We start from the raw sequence: 25,173 nt of genomic DNA, 5'->3' as shown, positions 1-25,173 counted from the left end.
TCACTTACCATCAATGAATTTCTTTTATTCTTTCACATTTAATTTGAAATGTTGTTGTTGGCCCTAGGACTCATAGACCAGTGATACTCTTTCACATAAAAGAATCTTGCTCCCGTCTGTGTGCACCATTTTTACAACTCTGAGCTTAGTTATGGACAGATTAAATGGGATTAAGAATGTAAAGCATTAGCACATTGACCAAATTTAGATAACTTTGTTAAGAGCCTGCTGCAGAATATTCATTATCCTCCTATGCAAACTTTACACTAAGGGGGAAAGAGGCTCCTCCATTGTCCTGGGCTCATCTTAAACCACGACATCCACAAATCATTTTAATTACATCCCTCATTTGTGTTGTCTCCTGTAGGAGATACAATTACCTAGTCATACAAGCACAGCTATCCTCCTGAATTAGACTCCTGAATTCCCCATGTCTGCACAAACCTAATCCTGTCAGTCTCATAATTTTCTGATTATAACCTGGGGCTTCTCTTTGTTTACTATATCAAAACAACCTGGCTATGAAAGCTGTAGGATCCTAATACTACTTGTTGTGCCTGTTACAGCTTTTGTTGGCAAAGGGCCCAAGCACTCTCACTGAGGTTGATACCAGAGTAGATAAAGCAGTTAGTAGTGATCATTACCACAGACATTGATGATTACTGAGCACATCATAACACCTAGGAAATTGAGCAGAAATTAAGTAATATGCTTCCTATACATTTGCTGAAGGCAACAAAGAATATAACTTTTCTGACAGAATAATCTAACCTAAAGTAACTGCAAGTATTAAGACATAGTTTCAGAGACTTAAATTACAACCCAAAATGTGATTGCTTACTGTACACTTTTTAAAAGTACAAAGTCTGTAGAAAGAATCCACCTTTTGTCAGTGTATATGTTTTGGTTTTGCTTACATCTCTGCACACATACAAACACATGCATATCAAATGCACTTAAATGTATACAGTTCCTCAAAAGGACAGATTTATTTCTCAGGTGTTCTCAGGTGATTTATCTTCAAGTCCAATAAAATACCCTTAGGTATAAGACAGACATTTATGCTGACAAATATCAACCTTCTATATATGTATGTTTGAAAACAAACAGGAAATTCTTGCTTTCAGTTTATATATACAAGAAAGATGGTACCAATCTCGGTGTAATATTTTTTAAAATAGAAAAAATTTGCAGCCAAAACACAGATATGAACAGAAATTTAATCAAAGAATTAAATTATTTTAAACTCCTGCCATCAAAGTAGATCTAAAGCACACTGATGGAAGCAGAAATTTTGTTAAACCAGCCTTAGATGTCACTTTATGAAGGCATGAATGCTGGGGTTTTGAAAATGGAATGATTACCTTTCCTCCTAATTAGGTATATATAAACACAGCAAAGTAAAAGATCAGAAAAATGCACTGACAGACCATGAGATCTTGGGGAATTATAATGAAAAGAAACCTTTATAAAAATTTCATGCCTTATTTGCCTACCATTCCTGAGCAGACAAAGGCCTAGTGTGCAATTGCTGCCTTCCAAATAGTGAACAACTGCTATGCTCCAAGCTTTTTTGGGCAAACAGAATTCCTTGCAATAGTGGTGATGTAAAAAGAAACATGGCAAGTATTTTTTTATTAAATATTCGCCATGTGTATATTAGAAAAGCAGGAAAAATTCCAGTTCTTTTACAAAATTATAAGCAAAACCCATTAAACAAAGGTATTTACTTGAATCTGGCTAAGTCCTTAGTTCCACTGATTAAAGCAGTGAACACTTGTAGACCTACATTCACAGGAAAAACAAATAATCTCTGAATAATAGGATGTTATTGTTTCTTATCCAGTACTAAATATCCTTCATAAAGCATAAATTCAACTTCAGAAAATGCTCAGCATGGTCAGATTCTTCTAGGGTCCCACCACAGTCCCCCAAATTACATGGTAATAGTAAACTTCACAGAGAAAGCATTCAAAGACGTTATTTTTCAGTAGCAGAGAAAAAAAATGCATTTCACATTGTAATGCCCAAGACAAACGTAATTTTATCTTGATTTTTATATCAAGTGAGGTAACTAAAATGTCATCAGCAACATTTTCCTATAAACATAGTTCTGTAACATTCCTAGTATCAAGACATAGATTTCAATTAGGCTGAAGTGTGACATTTTCTCAACCAAAGAAATATATCTATTATAAACACAAAGTGTAATTACGATATGGATTCAGAACCAAAATTTCGTTCTAGTAGCCTGATACTTTTAAGTCATCCTTGATTTATAACATTCTAGACATACAATTGTTCAGTAAGAATGCAAAAAATTTCAAACAAGGAAATAATAAATCAAACAAGAAATAAACCCAACAGAGCAATATCTAGAACTCTTCATAAAGAATTACACTTTACATAGCACTGCATGTGAATGCCTTTTTTTGACTTCCCTGTAAATTATAAGTTGGTCTCCATTTAAAGCAAATAACTTTTCAAAATATGTTTTCAGCCTCGGTCTGACAGAAATGTAATTCATCAATTAAGGATTCTGCTGAGTGCTTTCCTTTCCTAAAATTAAATAATAACCCAACTACTTAAATAAAACAACTAGCCTGAGCCCATTTCTTTTCCCTTTTGAAAAGCACTCAAACAGAATCTGGCACTCAAACCTAGAATGTGTGGGGATGAAAACAGTTTTGACAAATTAAAGTATTACTTATGCCTTTTCCCCATGTATTTTGCAAATCATTTGAAATTGCCTGTTTAGATTTGGAAGTGGGTATATGAAAAAACATGAAAATAACCAGTATACTAACCTCATGGTGTGCTAATTTTCTCTTACTGTGCAAAGGACAGTAGAATCATTATTAAATTGAAAGAATGCCTTAAAATTAATTAAACTGGGACTAACTTTAATTGAGAGTGTTCTCTGCTCTCACTGTACATTAACTCCCAGGAAACACAAGCTTAATAACAAAATCACACTTCAGATATTGTTTGCCTACATTAATTTAAAAAAAAATAGCTTAAAAATCCCTAGTCTTTTACATCTTAAAGTGGCTCAATTTTTTCACAAAACTCTGTCTTCTTTTTAAGAGAAAAATAAAAGGGTTTTACACCAAAGAAAATTAACTTTTTAGCTTACCTCGACTGCATATCTTGGTGTGTTTTGGACTGGCTGATTTCAGCTGAAGGAGAAGGGACTTGCTGTTGTAGCTCCACCAAAGACTGGTAGTACTGTTGCTGATGATGTTGCTGCTGTTTGTACCGAGACAAACTGAAAAACAGCCCTAAAATGGCTTTCAAATTTCCATTCCTTATTTCTATTTAAAAACAAAACAAAAAAAGGAGAGAATAAGAAGTGAAAATACTGTGGTTTTAGACTTCTGTTTTGTAAGAGTTTTATAGTAAAACATCTCTAAACATACCTATAGCTACCCATGTTTATGCCTCCTATCTTTTCATTTATCTCTCATATCAGGGACTTGTTAGGTAGCACTGATAATCTATGGTAATCTTTCTTATTTATGGGTCATTGTTGCAACAAACACAAATCCATATAATGCTTTCATGATGAGTCACATGTACGTGGTCATGGAATAACATACATAATTTGAAATGAATAGTCCTGCCTCAACACAGTAAAAATATTCTTAGTAAGCAGAGAAGCATTTAGAAAAATCCAAATTCTTTCCAGCCTAAGGTACACACTTCTACCTCATGGCTGTGAATGCCTCTTTTTAATTTTGGGGCACATTCTGTGCACAGTGGAAACAATGACTAGTAAAAAATCAGAAGGAGGAGATGGTAACAGTGTTCTGAGTGAGCACATACCCATTCACATAAATTTGCTAGGAACAGGAAAGAAGATTAATGGAAAACACTAAAAAAAATGACAGTAAAGTAGATGAACACATCTTTGAACTTTTGAACTACATGATTTTCCAGCTTTCTCTTTTACATGGCTATTACTGATTAATGAAGACTTCAAAACTACAGCTGTCACATGAAGCTAAAAGAGCTACTCATGTGAAATTCTGGGGAGCCACAGTGGTATCCTCATGTCTGCTGTTCCTTTCTTAGTTTTTGCCAGGATGAGATGAAGGGTTCAAAAGAATAATGTTATCCTTTGTTCATAAAAGATCTCTGTGTCAAAAAAAGAAGCCTCAGGAGACTTTAATGAAATTATCCGCAGTGCATAGGCTTGCTCATAACCTCATTATTAATTTTCTTTGGCACTGAACTTCTTGTGAAAGTTTTTCATTAGGCCTTGTAACCTAACATGCAACACTGCAATTTTCTGCTTTCCCTGCAAGTCTAAATACTGAGCTGTATGTGCTACACAGCTTTCTTAGGTAATTTTGAAAGCAGAATTTATAAACAATGACTGTTCATGTCTTTTAAACAATATTAATTTTCCTTTAATAGGATTAGATGAAATGTTAGCACATACATTAACAGGCCAGCAAACAGTGGAGTCCTTAAGCTCTCGACCAGTTTCTTCAAAAACCAACATAATCCTGGACACAGGAATATACTTTGCAAAATAAAGATTTGTTCTAAATATCCATACTTTCGCACCTTCCTATGAAGGTGCTGCAGGATCTTTGATTCCCCATGAGACCACCAGGCATATGCAGAATAACTGTCTCAGAACTAGAAGCTTTCAAGGAAACCAACGAAACATGGTGGTTTCAAGGAAGATAATTATCAAGGAAAACAGAAAACTTATATGTAAAATTATCTTTAAAAAACAACAAAATCACATAATTGTCCATATGCTCTGATGCTAAAAGATTTTCTGTATGTTATACTGGTTTATTTACTCTTATGATTTTGCGTCACTTAATTCTCGAAGAAAAAACCCTCTTTTATATTTCACTCAAAATATTTTATCCTAAAATTTTGATCATTTTGTGTTTAACCACATTCTTTTGTATTTCTAAAGGAGAATGTTAACAGATTTTAACTCCTTTTTCTGTCCAACTTTTAAAGTAGGAAAAAGTTGAAGTTGGAAGATACCTCTTCAACAGAACAAAAATCCAGAAACTTCTAATGTGTACTACTTGCAGGGAAGAGAAGTGGAGTGCTCTTTGTAGGAAGCTGGGTTACTATTTATCTTTTGGGTTCTCCAATATAGATCTTGCAGTCAAGATTTGAAAATTACCTTTCTTCTAGACCTCCTTGCTCAAGTCTCAAAATGAGGCGGGAAGCTGGTTGTGAAATCTTCAAACCTTTCTAAGATCATGGTTTACTGTTGCAAAAACTTTATGGTTATTAATAAATGGCACAGTAGTAACAAGATACATTTACCAAAGCGTGTTGCAAGCAACAGATTTATGGTTTCTAAACTGAATTTTTTTAAACATCAATGTGCTGACAAGACACTGGGAAGATAAATTGACAATTTCATGATTAAAAAAAAAAAAATCTGTTTTTTCTCAATTTCTTCTCCTCAAGAGAAATTATTCCCAGATTGTACATGCTAAATATAGTATATTTAAGGAATTCACAGTACTGTGAAACTTTGAACTAGTATAATTACAAGGATTTTAGCAGATTTATACCAGATTCATGACCAACTGCAAAACAGCAAGACTACTTTTAATCTTACTTCAGAACTCATGGCCTGCCTTACTAAAAGTCAGTTTTGAAGATGAGTGAAAGTTTTAAAAAATAGTCCTTATATATAACACTAATTAGAAATATTGCTTTTAATAGTATTTGAACTTCAGGCTACACAGTTGAAGCTTACATCGTATTAAAAAATTTTCTAACTGATGTTCCAAAGCAAAACAAAGTTATGAATAAAGGAATGTATTACAGAATGCACTCAGAAAAATAGTGCCATGTGCTGTGTCATGCTACTAAACAATGAAGAGCATTATCATAAAATAAATTGATGCTAGTCACAGATTTGATCGCTATTTTATATGCAAGTAAAAATAGGCTGTGCTTAAAAGGACAACTCTGAGATGAAAGGCAACATGCAAATGTTCAGTATTCTCTTGCAACAACATATCTACAGTATATAGAGTTCTTTCAAATCAGTTAAGAAGCTTTCATGAATGGACTATAAACATGCATATACACTATGTATTGTGGTTGTGTTACACTTCTGCTAAGGTACTAAAAAGGTAGAGATGGTAAAAGATAACTATTCTGAGTTAATTTCTGTATATTTTCTAAAATTCAATTAAAATTACCATCTCTGGAAAAAAAAAATCCTTTAGCTTAATTGTGCTACAAGCAAAATAAAAATATAGGGTTACATCTCATAAATAAGTGTTACCTTTAGCTGCTATGGAGGTCAGAGGGAGTTTGAGGGAGCACAGCACCTCGCTGAACTGCTTAATTTGTTACAGGACAAATGCTAGTATACATTTTATCAGTTCACAAGATAAAGTATCCACCTCACTTAATTCTACACTAACAAAGCAAATATTACATACTAATTAAGACTATTTTAATGGTTTTAATATATTTATTAACCTAATTGTCACTGTATTAGGCAATCACTTGTGGTGACTAATATAGCAAACAGGGCTGTAATAGAAGCATCAAGACCATTCACTCTTTCACTTAATAAATGACATCAAAGGAATACGATAATTTTCAGACTCATCCTGACAACATTACTACTAATAATAAATCTGCTTAAACAAATAGTCTTCCCTGGGTCTAACTAATTGAGCAAGATTCTCATATCCATGTTTGTTGTCTTGAATCCCATGAATGAACAAATTAAAAAATATGCTTAGGAAATTCTGTAGCTATCTGATATTGTAGATATAAAATTAAAATATTAATATTATTGCAAAAAAATAGTATAAAACACTGTCTCAAGCTTCATAAACATATTGAATTTCTTGGTTCAATTTCAAGAGAAAATGAAAAGAGAACTCGCTGTCACTAATCTATATTTGCAGGCTGCTCAAGACAGCTGGAGTTTGGTATTTAGGTGTAAATAATTTGTATTAATAAAATTAGTTTCCAGGAAAAAAATCCAATTATTTGTTCTGATGATTGGTTTCTCTTACCTTCTGCAGAAAGACCTTGGACATTTACGCCTCTGGCTGCCAGAAAGCTAAGGCAGACATCAACATTCTCAATCTGCAATATGAACAGAAATAACAAGCAGCATAAGACTATTTGACAAAATGTAGAAATACAGGGAGGAAAAAAAAAAAAAAAGAAAAAAAAAGAAGAAAAAGAAATAGCCCAGGAATGAATACTTTACATTCATTGCATACTACAGCTCTTTACCAAAGTTTAACAAGAATCATTACTGCTAATTGGGGAATTGATATAAAGCTTTCATTGTCCGATTTGGTGCTTAAAAACAATTCACAAATGCCCGTTCCAGAATGGCATGCTGGCAAATCAGCAACCCACCTACTTAACATAAACTGGATTTTATATGCTACAAACAAGCAGCAATGAAAGCACCCATAGAGGATTAGACACTGAGTATATGTCTGGGGATGTTGGTGACTGAGTTAACTAAAAAATGTAAGCAAAAGCCTCCAACAAACATGTCAGCAAACATATTTCCTTGTGATGATGTAGAATTCTGTGAAAATGATGTCACAGCAGAGGCTTAGTTTCAATTTCTTTCCTTCAAATCTTCTGTTAAATAGTTGTAACGTATTTAATATTTATGCTTCTAGAAAGATCATTTGCTTTGTGAAGGGGACAGTGCTGACTTCTGTTGGTGATTTAGAAGAAATCTACAGTTACCACAGAGAGCCTTAGGTAAGAGAAGAACATGTAACCTAAGTGTAGATCAATGAAAGGATAAAACTCCTGTGTCTAAAATGAGTAATCACAGAACTTGTTTGACTCCTTTCATGTGTCTGTTTTTGATAGATTTAGGAGACAGGATGTTCCAAAAGGTTCTCTTGAGTCACCATTCCTAGCTGGTTCCCCCAGTCCTGCCAGAATCTATGAAGGAAATTGCTATAAATGTAAAATCCTTTAGCTAACAACTTTTGTCTATAAATATGCTGCTATGAAAACAGAAAAATTATGTATAAAGAGGTGTCCTATGCCAAGTGCTTTCAACAGACTTGATCTTAAGACATATTTTTTATGTTGATGGATTTTTTCAAGGCAATTAGGACAACAAAAATAAAAGAAAAAGTATAACAATGCATTTTAGATACCTAGTTTTATTGGAGGACATTAAAAAAAAATGACTATTCAACACCAAAACCATAAGCCTGCAGTAGATCAAGTCCATGCAGTTAATTTTATTTGAATGTTTACACATTTTACAATATCTCATACCAACAGTTTTCAACCATCAAAACCATGAGGGGTAAATTCATTCCTTGAATAAAAGCTATTTGATCCTTGGCAGTACTTTTTCTTTTCCAGGAGGAAAGACTTTTCTTATTGCTATTTTTCTATGACTGCAGTTCTGCCATTATCCTCAGAAAATGGCATTAGCAAAAAAAAAACATATAAATATTTTTATTAGTGACCCTAGAAGTCTGTTACAAGCTCACACAGACTGTCGTGATCCACAGGGATTACTTATATAAATACCTGCAAAATGTTTAGATATGTGCTTTTTAAGGACAATAAATGCCACAGCATTAGTAAATACATCTTTAAAAAAGCCTTTTCAAACATCTTCTACCACGTATAGGGAATGATAAATAATCTCTCTCCCGAATCAAGTAAAAAAAAAACAAAACTCCCCAAAAAACAGGAACAAAAAGACCCAAACCAAACCCCAAACTCCACAGCTAACACTAATGAAAGTTTCTCCAAAACTGAAATTTACCATGAAGCTTTCATAAATCTGTTTGGTGGGTGTCACCATCTTGCACAGCTGAGAATGTGGAATAATCATTGTAAAATCAATGAGGTTACTCCAACTGTGACCCAGAAATCCAGAACTGGACTGCAGTCCAGCCACTGACTGTAATCTTAAATGTTTATGCAGTTTTACACCATGAAAAAAAAAAACAAATTAACTAGGTCATTTCATAAGCTGTAGAGAAGTGATATAGCTAAGTCAGTTGCAAGTTGGCTGTAGCTAAAAATAGGAAGATCTGGTTCTTCCTCACCTCCTCTTCCTCCCAGGTGTGGGGCCCTGCTGCTGTCTCTGCCTCTGCTGGGCTTCAGCACTTCTCTGAGCACACCGGGAGCTGGCTCCATGCAGAAAACTCACCCAGCAGAAAAGGCAAATGTATTTTAGTCTCTCCAGTTTCCCATGCAGTCAGATAAGCACAGGAGTCAGCAGAGGGGAGGGCACGTCCCAGCCTGAGTAAGGCATGGTTTGGGAGATGAAAAGGGAAGTGGGAAGGAGGGACAGGCAGATGGTGCCACTCCTAATGACAGCAGCAAGGCACTGGGCTGGCTCAACCCTGACCTTCAACTACACCCCTGCATGAGTCTTGAAAATAATGCACATGATGAGAATATTTCTACTCGACCTTTAAACAATGTCAGCTACACAAGAAAAACAATTTGAATGGAAATTTTCCTGTCCTGAACAATGTACGAGAACTGAAGATATGTTGGGTATTAGCCGTATAACTTTGAACTTTCAAATCAGCCATAATGCAGAATCAGCTACTTCTAAGATGGGAAAGTTTGCTCTACAGGAAAGTACTGGAAGCCAAATAAAAAGGAAAAAAATAAAAAAAGGAAAATTGTTGGTAGCATCCATCTTGAAATAACTGAAACAGTATTTCCTAGCAGACCTCCTAGTGTAACCAAGATGTTTTTCATAATGGGCATATGTCCTTTGCAGCAGTTCAGAGCATCTAACTAATTAGAGAACATTTAAGCCAGAGTGTGCTGTGAAAACATCTCAATATCTACCTGCAATACTGAATATTTAGTAAATAGTAAGCCTTATACATTAAACCTTAAGATACATTTAAGGTGAAAAAATATCCTGTAGAAATGTCACCTGGTTATATGTCTACTTCTACAGCCTGTCTCTTTGAAGTCACCTCTTGAACTCTCAGACAAAACTAGTCATTACCACTAATACAAATGACTCAATATATTTCAGAACTACAAAGCAAATTCTGTTTTGCTACACAGCTCACCAAGAGAACTGTAATAGAAGTCCTGTGTCCAAAGTCATCCCTCTTGGTGGTGGTGTATGCAGCAATAGCAGTGGCCAACTTTCAGACAATAGACTGTGGTTGCACTGTTAGCCTTATAATAAAGTCTTGTTTTGACTTGTGAATTGAGCAAGTTTGGTGTGGCAACTCACAGCCACATAATACATGGAAAATGTCAGAAAATAACTCTTACAGTCTGATTTCTGATAATAAGTGCTGTAACTACTTACTCTGAGGATCTGTTAGGAGATTCAATGAGACATGGGTTAATACATTCTTGGGTTATTTTCACTTTATTTCCTCTCCAGTCTAGAAAACATTAGCCTTAAAGTTGTCCCATTTTGAAACTTTCAGCATGTTTCTAAACATTGCTTTAATTACCTACTTCTTGCCTTGGCAAACCACAGTTATTCTTTGAACTTAAACCCTAGCAGACCCAAACACTTTTTATTCAAACTTACTAACAGATGAGAGTAATTTTGCAATTACAAAAGTTCTGAGAGAATTCAAGCAGCTTCCACTCCTCAATACTGTTTCAATCAAGAGTGGTATGAATCCCTGAAGTCCATGTTTATTTAAGTAGTTAGTGGTGGGCTTATTAAACACTGGGGTAAACTCTTCCTAGAGCTGACAGTGCATATATAGAACTCTACCTGCTTAAATATCAAGGGCTGAACAATTTGCAGTGTAAACTTAACATAGACAAAAACCAAAGTTTGTATCTTAGATATGCCCACAATTTGGCAGTGAATTTTGCTTGCAAAAAGTACCAGTTTATGCTCCATCCCTGGCAGTGTTCAAGGCCAGGCTGGATGCTGGATGAAGCCTTGGGTGATATGGTTTAATGTGCCCATGGCAGGGGGGTTGGAACTTGATCATCTTAAGGTCCTTTCCAACCGTAACTATTCTATGATTCTATGATTCTATGCTCATCAGTATCACAAACAGTATCATCAGAATTACAAAGTGCTGTAGTAGACAATACAGTTCATTACAGTACATAATTCAGGACATAGAGACTGAATCCAAGTAGTATGTATCAAGATACAGAGAAGCGACTCCAATTTGCAAATTTGCTTGCACAGGTAGATGTTGCCATATCAGACTGTTGCTGAACAATTCTCCATCACTGTCAATCCCCAGATTTAATTGTTCAAGACACATATCTTACAGTTCAAAAGAGCGGAATTTGAATCTTAAAGCTTAAACCCTATAAATGCAATAAAGAATTAATAATAGATCTACATTGCCATGTAGATATTTGTCCATTTAGCTATTCAATTAACCATGTTGAAAGTCAATCAATACTATATGAGATTGCTTTCAGAGGTAACAAAAAACTATCTCTGATCATATAATCACTTCTTTATCAAAACTCAAGAATAATTCTGAAATGTAGCTACAGCAATGTGAGTACAGATAAACTCAGCTAAGAGTACGATCATTTAGGAATTCAGATTTGTGGGCATCATCAGGTAGATAACAGCTTTTTTAAATTAAACCTACTATGTTACACTTACAATGTATTAACCTTCTTTCATAAAAAAAATCCTTTTAATACTGTTCATACACACAGCAGTATGAAAAAATTATCTGAAACACACCATAAATATTAGTGAGCCCCAAGATATTTCTGTACTCACATTTTAAGGGGTTATAGTCCAAATGATGATGTACAAATAAGCAGAAATATCACAATCCTGACAGTATTAATAAATTACATGGCATACAAAAAAGGTACATTGCAAATCTGCAGTAACATTTTACATTGCACAGTTGTGGATAATCTGCTTCTGACTGGAAGGTATCTGAAATTTTACTGACAGAAATAAATCACTAAACCAGACTGTGGGACTTGCATATAGATAAAAAGTAGTACTTAATACCCAGCAGTTACCAGACTTACAGGAAGAGCTCATTTGTGGGATTGTACTCACCAGTGACTCAACATATAGAATACGTCTATTTATTATAATAATTTTTTTCTGTTACCAAGATTGGCTTTCATCTTTTTTTTTCTGGCAAACACCACTTTCTTCACTTCAAAACATAAATTTAATTGTGGGATGCTCAGAAGACAAGTAATGATGACTAATACAGCAGTATGTTTTTCTGCATTTATAAGAAGCTCTGAAAAATATCATGGTTTGACTAACTCTCTCTTGTTAAGTTTACAATGTAGTTTACAAGCACAGAGAAACACATACATATTAGTTGTTATTTGTATATTTCGAGATGGATTTCTCCTCCTGAAGAATGGGGCACTTTTGTAAATATAACACCTTATTAGAGAGTGTTTCTATACACACATATGCTCTTCAAATACTCAATTATCCTGGCAGCAAAAGTAAAACAGTAATTTCTATTAGCACTTCATTCAGTGCTATCTTCCACAGTTCTGTGTGTGTTTTGACATTCTGATACATGACCCTAAGCCCCAGATAAAATCTGGCAAAGGATTTGCTCTGTAGAAGTTTTCTAATGTTCCTGACTGCTGATTAGGAACACTCATGGAAATAGTCTGGCACAGAAATCCAGAGAGTCAAACATATATTCACCTTCCAGAACACAGAAACTCCACGGAACTCTTCAGTATTTGCTGATTTTTTTCCAATACTATTATTAAATAGTATTTCTTTGAGATTAGTATTAAGGCATGAGACATTATGTGTCACAACTGTATTTGAAACAAACTTTATCAGCAAGATTTCTTGCTAAATTTCTCAAGAGTATTGATCAGAATTGAGAGACTTGTGTTTGACTCTTTCTTTCCCATGATTATTTATCATTAATAAAATTTATGGAGGTCAATGTATTTAAAAGAATGCAGAATTAGAAAATAATTTATTGTTACACAGCTCATCTTCATTCAAGTTCTGTAGCACCAGTAGAACCAAAAATCAAGTAAGAATACAATTAAGGCCTTACAAGTAGCATCCCAGACTATAAATATTCACAACACACATGCTGCATAAAATGAATAAAATGAAAAATGGAAGAACAGGTAATATTTTTTTGTTTGACTTTCATATGGACCAAGCATGGAAGGAGATGCACTAGCTTTTGAATTCTGGCTGCTCTATTAGCAGGAGGTGAAGTGCCAGTGACTGGTCTTAATTGCAGGTTCTGAAAAGAACAGAGGTTCAGGCAAGCAACTGTGATACCTTCCTGTGTGGATAAAAGCATTTTTGGTGCAGATGAGCTGGTGAGAGAATGAAACTCTCCGTAGCAGACTTAGTTTTATAGAATGCTCTGAAGAAACTGGAAAATATTTCAAGGGGGGCAAGCCTAAACTCTGATCTTCTCTTGCTTAATAGAGAACAGTATGAGAATTGGTCATGTATACTCTAACAGATACCTGTTCAGACATCACACCCACACACTGCCTAAAAGGTCTAGTAATTTTTGCCAAATGTATAGTCTTCCACAACTTGCTATGCCTAAAGCTGCTCCCAGAGACTGAGGACAAGTTTATTTCACTTTCTGTTCTTAATTGACTCATCCATGCACACATTGTGACTTGTTGACAACTCACTTGTGGTGTGGGAAACACCCAGATTTTTGGGTTGACTTGTAACTTTGTTCCTTATGGTTTTTCTTCACAGCTGGTTTCACTAGTTTGCATTCCTGTTTTATTTCTCCTTAAAGCAAAGGGCTAGAAAGCTGTAAGTTAAAGATGTAAAGAGGACATGCTTACAGTCCTATACTGACATAAGTTTTTTTCCTCGGTTTTATCATTATGATTATTTAACAAAGCCAGACTTTATAAACCAGCCAGGTGGACAATCAGGTTTTTTTTTTTACTATGTACAAATTAGTCACAGGTCCAATACTTTCTTCTCCAGAAAAATAGAATCAAACAACATAACAATTTTCTCCATTTCAAACAAGTGATATCTGAGTACACTGCCTGCTAGTCTACTTACTGTCCCACTTGCTTTGTACATGTCTATATGTACTATGATTTTGTAAGGCTGCATATTGGACACAAACACCCATTTTTGATAGCTGGCTTATACCAAGGAGGTTCAACTGAAGTCAAAAGCATCTTTCCAGATGAAAACTGGTACACCAAAATGAGTTACCCTTTCCAACGTTTTTATCCCCCTGACTATCCATGCTTCAAATGCCAAACTTTCAACACTTTGTGAGTCTAGGTGATTCTTAAATGATCACTGAAGCAATATTCAGTAATGAGAACCGCCTGGTCCTCACTTGAAAACAGATGTTTGGCACATCCGAAGGTCTGCTCATGTCTTAGAAAAAATTATAAAGATCAATCAAAGATAAAATCAAAATATAAAAAACCCTTAATTATACATATTCTGTGGTGCAGAATGCATTTAATCTATAAAAAGTTATTATAAAAAGTTGCTATAACATGGTAAGACTTATGTTAATTCTTTTGAAAAGTACCAATCAGTAACCTCAATCACTATAAGGAACACCTACTATGCCACGCACCCCATTTGATCTGACATTGTTACTGTTTTATCTGCTTTCTGTGAAAACATGACATGAAATTTTACTTACAAAATTGTTGTAATATTTTCACTAGACTGTATTGCTGTATTTTATCCACAATAGGTGATTTCTAGGTATTCCAAAAGGGATGACCCTGCTGCAGAAAATATATATTTTTTTCCCCTCAAATTTATCGGCACCCTAGCTACAATAAAGGAGTAGGATTAAAGACTTTCAAATGGAACAATGTGAAATAAATTCCTATGGACTTATCTTACAAGTATTATAATTGAACTATAACAAGCAAACTGGTTTCTTAATTATATTGCACAGGTTATACTAGTTTAACACATCTGAAAGAAAGCCATCTCTTTTCTTGTCTCCTGCATTTTTAAAGTTGCTTATTAACATATATATGGTTTCATACTAAACTGCTACTTAAAGTTGTTTATTACTGTGCCAGACTGTCTGAAAGTCCTTATATTTCCATCAAGATTCCCTGTGAAGAAACAGTACATAGTATTATTATGTAATAAAAAATATTTTTACCACTACTACTACTTAATCAGGACATTTATTAAGAGCATAGAATACACCCAATTTTTAAAAAAACCTGAAGTACATATAATGGGAGAAAATGTGGCTCAGACTAATGCAAAACTTAGTGACCTGAGTAAGGAACTTCTTCAAATTTCACATCTATATTCTCTGGGCAAGATGCTGTTAAGGCATGTTCCCTTAACCAAATACTACTGAGACTGGATTAAATTCGCCATGAATTCTCAGTTCACCTTATGGAAATGGGTTGAAGAAAAGGAAAATTGGGAGATAAACAAACTCACCAAAAAAAAACTTGCAAAAGCACAAAGAAGAAGAGAAACTTAAAAATCACATTATTTATGTTCTGATAATTCATTTCCCACAAGTTCTGGACATGACAGTTTATTGCAGTAATTTTCTGTAGCTATACTGGAAGGCAACATCAAGTTTCCATGCCTGCTGTAGCTGTGAAAACCCACCCAGCTAAAACAGGTGTTAGTAGTCCTACTGGGAGATACTACGTGTGTTCTGCTTACTTGCTGTTGCACGTGGCCTGTTACCTCACCAGATGCAAGGCACATTCTATTTTTCTATGGAAATTATAATGCATTTTAGGGTGTTAAGCAGAATACACTGACACGCACACACGTTCAGCTTAGCTTTTTTCTAACTAACTCCTCATTACTTGTAATAGTACAGTTTAAGTAGCATTCAATAAAAATATCAGTGAACCATGTAACATCAGCCCAACAAACTGTTCCAAACTAAGCATTGACTTTGCAATAAGAGACCATATATGCAAATTAAAAACTGATTTACTAGAGGCATTTGGGGAGAACTTTACCTTAGAGGATAATAACTACTGGTATGTAGAAGGCCTTCCAGGCAAAAAAATTTAAGAAATGATGCTGGAGTTATTTAATTATTAGTGGGGTTTTTTGAGGAAAAGATGATGGTGTTATTTAAAACTGAAATACCTTCTACTTCCTTTCCCAGCAGATATTAAGGAACAAGTACATCGAATTCTTCTGACACGTAGTCCAAACACAAAATATGACCAGTAAACCCAGAAATGTGAAAACAAATTAACTTCTCAAATACTTGGAGAATTCAACAGACATATGTACTGAGCTGCTGATAAAAGAATGTATGAGGTCACTGTTGAGGTCAGAGCATGAGCTGGGGTGTGTATTGTTTTTAAGAAAATTTTTCAGTGGGAAATAGATCCCTTTTGGCATGTATTATTGTCAGTCCTGTCAGGAACATGAATGTGACAATTGGTGTTTCAGGTCTTTCACCTAGTCCCTGACCTGTTGCTTGGAAAGCTTGGGGTGGATGTGAGATAATCTCTATAATGTCAAATATAATTTGTTTGGTGGGTTGTTTGTTTTTTTTTCTGTTTGTACACATCAACAAGTTCACGAACAATTCAATTATTATAAACAAAATCATTAATCATAATTATAATTTTTAGATAGCCAAGCAGATCATTATGAACATCTGCAGGTCATTTCACATACAAAATAAAATACCCTCTATCCATAAGCACTAAAAAAACCCACATAAGAAAGCAAAATTTTACTGTTCACCTAGACCATCGTGTGATCTTGCTTTTCTTGTCTTCCTCTCTACACACTCTTCTTTCTATCTCTTGTCAGCATTTGTTCTACCCATTTCTACACAGTAGTCTACAGCAGACATTGTAAAGCACAAAATACAATAATGGTAATTTCTGAAGTGCTTTTGTGTTGCTGCAGTAGAAATTGTGAGAAGAATGTGTTGGATTTATGATTGGAATATATAGTGCTGGATTTGGTTTTAGAATAGACTCCTGGATTTGTATTTAGAAAACCAAGGAATTATATCAGTATCTTGCATTAATTTCTTAGAAAGCTAAAATATGACTCTGCAGCAGTATGGGTCAACAGCAAAGACTAGGCAAAAATTCTCTTCCAGAGTCTCAAAGTAACCCCCTACCCTTCATCTCCACAAACCTGCAGCCAGCACCACCACTGTGAAAGAGCTCTACACATGAACTAAGAACACAAAATTGAAGATAAATATTACCTGGGGATGATGGGGTGTAAGGCAATAATAAAAGGAACTCTGTTTAAACAGTGTTTTTTTTAAAGCAATGCATCACTTCAGTGAGCCTGCCTACAATTTTCTTTTTTTTAGTTATGTAACTCTTGTGAGTCAGCAAGGTACCAAATGTCTAAATATTTATGGAATTCATCAACTTTTGAAAATTGGAGGGCAATGTGAAAACACGCTCTTTGAAAAAGAGGAGTCTCTCTCCATTAGGTCAAAAGAGTGTACAACAGAGTGTTCATTTACTAGGTTTAATTAAACCTTTGAAAGCATTCCAGTTCTCTCCTTCACCACTACACCATTTAGTACACAGCAATTTCATTTAGCTCATCAAAACCAGCAGCTTTTAGAAATAAGGGCAATTACAGCCTGTGATTGGATAAATCTTTTAAAAGAGAAGTAAACAGGTAAACAATGAGGCATTTCACAGCATCTCTTGAGCTTTGCAAATGGAATCCATCCAGATGCACTTTATGTTTTTTTAACCCTCCCTCTTGAGTACACCAGAAGTCTTAATGCTACTGCTTGCACAGGAGAGACTCTGAAAATTTGCTCCTATCCTTCTAGACTTTTGATTTTGTATATATTCAGATATCTTTTTAATTAGATATATTTTGCATATTACCCTGAAAATATTTATAGAACATTGACCTCATCAGAAGAAAAGTGATAAAAATATTTGTTATTAGCAACCTCTAAAAATACAGCCCAGAGATTTCTTTAGATCTAAAGTTATATGGCTGGTGCTCCAGCTGGAGCATAGGAAGATAAATGCAGGAGAGAACATAAGTCACTGTTTCTCCTTTAAGTTTAGTTTTTGCATTACTGACTCAAACTGACCTAAGCCCTACACAAGAAGATTCAAAAGAAACAAAGCAGGTGTTGATGTTACAGTTTATTAAAACTACTCAAATGAGACATCTTTAAAAGCTATAGCTATAATATGAAAGGCTCAGACTCAGGCTTTCACTTTTGCTAGTGTACTTGATCATTGTATTTTATACCTTGTTTAGCATAATATACAAGAAAATATTAGCTCATGCTGTATATGTTCTCATACGATGCCTGCAAATATCCTTCACAGTTACCCATCTCTTTGCTATGTGCTCATAAACATGGGAAAATTTTTCCACATTTTCACAAGATCTGGTGTCTAGATTTGGATTCATGGAAGGCAATGGGATATCTGCTTTTAAACTCAATAGGGACAGGATTTTTTTTTCTTGACTTCTTAGCCAAATGTTGTAATAGAAACATCAGAAGTGCTTGAGCCTATAAAATGAGGCCTTAACAAGCACTTATTGCTTGTTGTCACTTCAATCCAGTTGTAGCCAATGAAGTGTGAAGTGTAAGAGGAAGCAACCTTTTAAATAGTTATCCAAGTGTTTTCAAGTTCCAAAATACAGCCAGTGTTACTTGATAAATAAGCATTTACTGGGTTTTGGAGGGAGGAAATATCTTCAAATACAGTAATTTATATGATGCAATGATATAAATCTTTTGAAACTGTTTATGCTAAGATATCCAAACAGAAGCCTTATATATACGAGAACTGTGAAGACACCCTTGCACATATGTTTACTGCGGAGTGTTATTGCTAATTTGTCCATGAACTGACAGTTTTTACAAAAAAACCTCAAACCTAAATTAGAGTTATTATTTGGAGGAATTAGAAAATCTTTGACAGGCACAACAGCCCACAAGTCTAGGATGCTGGTTAGCTGGTCGTGTGCAGCTAGAATGCACAAAACTGTAGCTATCTAACTTCATGAACAGTTATTTATGTCACATGCAAATAGGTCTCAGCTCCCCAGTGTAGAAACCATTGGGACAAAGAAAATTCTTGTGGCATTTTTTCCCTAGAGGGAAATGTCATTGGTATGCTCCCACTGTAATTCCAAAGAAACTCTGAAGAATCAAGAGGTATGAATAATTCAAACAAGGTTCCAATTAGCTGACAATACAAGCCTAAAGAAAGCATATTCTAATTATTATGGAATTAAAGACTGCCAAAACCTACAGGCTAAAATATAAACATATTTCTATTTCAGGAAGACTGTTCATATTCAGCTTTTAGTACTACACAGGTTTGATGCTGGTCAGGATGCCATCTCAAAGAATTGCTAAGAACTGCATAGGTAAACAAATGCTTTAAGTTCCTATAAACTCTTCAGAAAGCAAAAAATTGATCTGTTATCAGTTTGTGAGACTGATCATAATCAAGCCCTAACAAAACAAAAATGTATCTTGGATTGACTTTGAAACTGAACCCTGCCCAGACTAATTCATATCCAGACACTGGGCCAACTGAAAATAAGTACAGCTCTGATTTATGTCATATGATCATCTGTTGATCATATGGTCAACAGACTCCTCAGACTAGGAGTGTTTTAAATAATTCCTGCATATCACAAAGCTGCCAAAGAGATTACTGTATTTATATTATTTATATCTGCTGAAACAAAAATGGTTGTACTGTATTCCAGTGATTTGCATATGAAGTTTCAGGTCACAGGGGATTTAAACAGACAAGGTATATAAAAAAAAAAAACAACAAAAAGAAGATTGTGTTAATATTTTAATTGACCACATCAAAAGCCTTTACATGAAAAAGGATTAGTTAATGCTGTTGAAATAAGCAGTCTTTGTGACAACTTGACTGTTCTACTGCTAGCTTAAGCCAATTTACCTTTGTATACCTCGATAGTATTGCCCATAATAGGGTCACCAGCAATAACAGAGTCTATATTTAGAGTTAACATCAGAATTTAAGTCCAGCTCAGTGTTGCTAAAATCTGTTGTAATACAGAATTTCAGCTGCCTAATGGCACCTCATGCCATTCAAGATTGATCAGATCCGTGGAGTCCTGATAGCAGGAGCAGGCTTTCAGAACAGTAATTGCAATTAATGAAAAAACATGACTACTCTACACATAGTCCCATGGCTATCTGCATGATTGTAGGAGATATGATTTTTTTTCTAAGAAATACATAATTTTGACATTTCATGGAATAATAGTAGTGCATAAATGAACACTGAAAGAGCAAGCAAAGAAGTACCTTCTAATCCCCCTAGTAGAATAACTTTAGATATTTGGGAAAGAGGAGGAGAATCAATAAAGAAAATTGCCAAGGTTAATTGTTCTTACTAAGTCAACTCTCACATTGTCATTCTCAGAGGGACTATTGACCTGAGGGACTACTGCTCTGATGCAGCAGTGTGTGCTTATTCACGTGTGCCAGCAAAAGGGCACTGGGGAGAGGCTGTAGGTGGATTTGCAACAGGGTTCAAAGAGGAGTTTATTCTGTATGGAGAATTACTGCCAAATAAAAGTAGAAGGTTAGATGGGTTAATCTGCATAAAAGTCAAGGAATTCCAAAATGGTGAGTCTGTAAAAGACACTAAAATCAAGCAGATTTGGCATTCTTTCCCTGAAACAGGCTAGCACTTAGCTACAGCAAATGTGGGCAACTCCTGTTCCAGCAAAGATCAAGGGCAGAGCAGGAAAAGACATCCGGACTGTCATAGTTGTTTCAGTATGAACCTACTGTCTGTTCTTTCCCTTCATTTTCTAATATTAAATTGCACATATTCTGGAAGTAATGCAATATCGCTGACAAAAAAAAATCTTTCTCTGACATAAAATTTTTGGCATTTGACTTTCCAGTAGGCGAGTAGGGGGAGGTTGTCAAATCTTTTTTAATGAGCTGAACAATTACAAATGCAGAAGGGCAGTATGGTTTTTATTACAGTGGTGGTTTGCAATTAACACACTGCATCGCTGGAACATTCTGTGTTACATTATTATCCTCCTGTCTTGTCAGCCTCATTGCTATAAGGCCAAGCTTTGAAATACTTAGTATGTATAGCCACTAAAAGATGATTCAGTGACAAGCACTGTCACCTAGGTATAATGTACTATACAATACCTCCAAAGGCTTGACAATTTATTGGACAGTGTTAATTTTTATCACACGTAAGTGCTTAACCATTACAAGAAGCATGAGGTCTTTCCTCCCTTCTACAGCTGAATTCACAATGCAAAACCCCGTTCCACCCTAACATTGCTAGTTACAATCCCTTTCTTTTTCCACTAATTACAATGGAAGTCACAACTTGTTGCTTTTTGGCACCCTCTACTGCTTTACACATTACACCACAGACAGCATTTTATGGACAGTTGCACAATTCCTGTATCTCTAGTAAAACATCTTCCCAATAGTTGGATTTTCCAGCCCAACCAAATAAAAGATGATGATATTCATATTTGTTGTGTGCCCTCATTTATTATTCGCAGATATCAACTCTTTAATCCCAAAATATGTCTAATATACCTTGTCCTACCCTAAACAACAGAGACAGTAGCTCTGTCAACTCTGTAGAAGAGTGTCAATCTCAGACTTACAGAAATCCAGAAAATACAATGATTTGTCAAAGCTCCGGAACATCAAAGCTCCCACAAAACTTCATTAACAAAGGAGAGGCAGAGTGAATTACTTAAATGCCTTTCAAAAAGAATAAAATCACTGGGGTTCATCAGAATTCCATACAATACTTCACATGGATGCATATCCATATGAGTGCACTACACACTGAAACACAGGTCCACACTGTTTAATGATAGTCTTGCCTGTTACTGAAACTGCAGAATTCACTCCCCATTGTCAAGACAGATACGCAGTGGCAGGTTATTTTAGGAGGAAGAATAAGTGAGAGATAATGGGACTCAAGTGTTAAGAAATGTTCCTCTCTGAGGAAATTCAAGACTTCACAGACATGGAGCCTTTCTTAACTAATATACAGCACACAAAATTATAAAGATAGTCTGATCAGAAGTATTGTAAAGGGAGTGGTTAGAAAGACTTTAAATAGAAGTCCTCAACTGTAACCATAAGAGATCGGGCATTTTGCCACGGTTCCAAAATAATCAGACATTTGATAAAAATCTATAAAAGATGACAAATTCTCAAAATTACCAAAAAGCCTTGTTTGGATATATTGTAAAATAAAACCACTTCAGAGATGTTGTTTATTTTTTTGTTCAGCTTAAATATGCATTTTTGCTGTTCAGCTAAACATCACACACTTTCTTCTCTATTTTTAAATCCCTTGAACATTCTAGACATTCCTAGTATTTATAACATGCTCTCCCTATAGAAGATGATAAAAATACACCATCAAGAAGCACACATATTTACTGTAATCCTCCTGCTGCTATCTGGGGAAAAAAAAAGTATTAATGACTATAACCAACAGGTGCTTTCTAAAATGCATGTCATAGTCAATTTGTGTGTATGTATTTTAAGTGCATGTTCATGTTACAAATTTCCAGTGAATTTCTACTAATGGAAGTTTCAAGGTCATTTATTCATCATCTCTTTGTCTAAGCAACTGTACCACAATTATATATTTGATCAATTCCAAAACTCCAAGGAAAAAGAAAACACAAAAAATTGAAGAGTTTAGGAAGCTAACTACAGATGGGGGAAAAAGTCATCTCTGTATATCCTTCCAATACAGTTTAAATCAAGCTTCTAATCCGATGACATTCCTGATAAACACAGTTGAAGGATGGGAGAAGACATGGGTGAGATAGGCATGCATCAGTTGCATGGAAGTACTGGAATATTCCAGATATAGATTAAAGGGAGGGGGAATTGAAGGAATTGCTGGGGATGTGCAGGAGTGGGGAGAGGAGGCATGAAGGAAAACAGTTGATTTTAAGGAACAATAAGATCTTTCTGAGTTCAGCAGCCTTAGTCTACAAAAGCAAAATGTGCATAAACTTAATCCCAGCCCTAATCAAGAAACCCTAAACAAGCAATCCAACCCCAATCTAACATCTCAGTATGTTTCATGGATACCATCACAGTACAAGTACTTCTTATGACATGATTATTTCATTAACATCTAGATGAGTTATTCTCGTGTGATTCCACACATTATTAGGACTGGGAATTTGTAGGCCTAAACAAAAAAGCTAATAGATGCATACAATTTCTATTTAATGAATAATGTTCTCCCAGCCTAGTAAAATAATACCCAGGATGTGTTCCTGTGGCATTTTCTTTTATGACTTCAGACATTCAAATTTGAGTGACTCAGGGGAATATGCATCTCAGTGCCTGATGCGAGTGAGTAACTCTGAGCTGTTCTGTGAAGAGGAATTGTCATAAATCCTGTGGTTCTTTTAATGTTCTCAGATCTTCTCTGGATATAAAGAGAACTGCTTGTTTCAGTGTAAAATAAAGAGGTCTAACAAAAAGCCAAACCAGAATCAAATCATATCAAAAAAGTGATGATTTGGTTGCCTTCTGACTTTCCTTTCCAAGCTTGTAACATCCTTAGGCAGGATGGATGAAGCATCCCATTCATTATGTTCTACTAGTTCTAACACTTTCAGCAGTTCTCACATCCTTTCCTTAGCTTCCTCTTTCCTCACAATAAAAACATACTTCATCTCCCACAAAACTGTTACTCTGCTTGTCTGTCCAGCTCTCACTCCATCTATAATTTCTCTTCCATTTCTAGAGGTTTTATAAATTTCAGTTTGTTCACAAAAGCAGACAAAATTCCTCCTCTGCCTGTTCCATGCTAAACCAACTTCCCCTCATTCAAACTGACTATGCTAATAATATTAATAATCTTTCAGCAAAACTTGGAAACAGAATTCCAACATCTTCATCCTTGAATGTCAACCATCTTTAACATTAACATCTTTAACCTTACCCTTACAGAAATTCTGTCCTCATTCCTTTCTTTATTCTTTCCTTTCATATTGCCACAATTATTCACACAAGGTATCCTTTAATGGACCTTCATTTGCCCTTTTATTTTTTCTTCTGGGGTATCACACATCTCTATTTTGAAACTCTGATTTTCATTTTTACTTTAGTCTTTAATTTCATCTGCAAACAAAAAATAAACTTCAATTTCTACACTGATGAAGGAAATGTTGCTTTCTGTATCTATTCAATTTGCCTTAACTATTCATATTTTTACACTGTAGGTATTCCTATGTGCATTGCTGTTAACCAGGAAAGTTTTAAATTCTGTGGCACACAGGATTACCCAGAAAAGCCATGCCCCCCCTGTAAGGCAGATACAAGTTTATTAAAAGGGTTTGTTGATGTCTAAAACAGAGTCCAGTCTTGAAGGTCAGCCTCTAAAATTTTGTCCTGCACTTATCATTTATGATTCAAGAGTTTGAAAGGGCTTATTTTGCTCTCCAAAATGTTTAGTTCCCTGAGGAAATTAAAAACACTCAGGTATAACCTAATGCTCAGTACACTGGTTCAACACAGTGGACACTTTCCCACACACAGAAGAGGGTTTAATATAGATTTCTGGTGCCATCCACATTATTTCTAGGTGGTGACTGCATGTGTAGAAGGCTAGATACTAATTTCTCACTACGCTGAGGTCCAGGACATGACATATGAACTGTATACCACAAGATTTCTCAGACGGCAAGTATAAGCTTTAAGGCCCTATAAACCTGGAGCAGAGCTAAACAAAAATGCATCCTAGTAGTTACACTCCTATCACCAACCAATGAAATATGGGGGAACTCAGTGAGACAGTCAGGTTGAACACCCAGTGAATGCCAAGCAAATCTAAAGCCATCTTGTAGACTGTATACTCTGCAGTGGATTGCAAGTGGCTGGATGTGTCACACATGTCCAAGAAGGTCTTCCCTGTAACAGCTGAGCACAGTATCCTGGGTTCAGCAGTAGCAGTCATTTTTCTCCTCCTTAGTAGCTGGTGCAGTGCTGTGTTTTTGACTTTCAGCCTGGGAACAGTGCTGACAACACCGATGTTTTTAGCTGCTGCTCAGTAATGCTTACTCTGATCAAGGACTTTCTGAATCTCATGGTCTGCCAGGGAGGAGGGGAAGCCAGGAGGGAGCAGAGACAGGACACCTGACCCAAATTAGCCAAAGAGGTATTCCATACCACAGCATGCCATTTCCTTCATAGATAAGTATCTGCTTAGATC

At 35.3% G+C, this 25,173-nt stretch overlaps 1 protein-coding gene across 1 annotated transcript in view; it reads right to left on the bottom strand.

The window, feature by feature from the left end:
• Positions 1-25,173, bottom strand: part of NAV3 (neuron navigator 3) — a 261,611-nt gene that overhangs the window by 157,023 nt on the left and 79,415 nt on the right. The window contains exons 4-5 of the mRNA XM_031047935.2: positions 7,032-7,104; positions 3,137-3,314 (exon numbers count right to left, since the gene is read on the bottom strand). Coding sequence (XP_030903795.1) covers positions 3,137-3,314; positions 7,032-7,104 — 251 coding nt within the window. The remainder of the gene's footprint in view (positions 1-3,136; positions 3,315-7,031; positions 7,105-25,173) is intronic.

This window comes from Melopsittacus undulatus, chromosome 5 (assembly GCF_012275295.1).
Source record: "Melopsittacus undulatus isolate bMelUnd1 chromosome 5, bMelUnd1.mat.Z, whole genome shotgun sequence".
NCBI classification, from domain to species: Eukaryota; Metazoa; Chordata; class Aves; order Psittaciformes; family Psittaculidae; genus Melopsittacus; species Melopsittacus undulatus.
The sequence above is the reverse complement of the archived record's forward strand: the minus strand, read 5'-3'. Positions and strand labels throughout refer to the sequence as shown.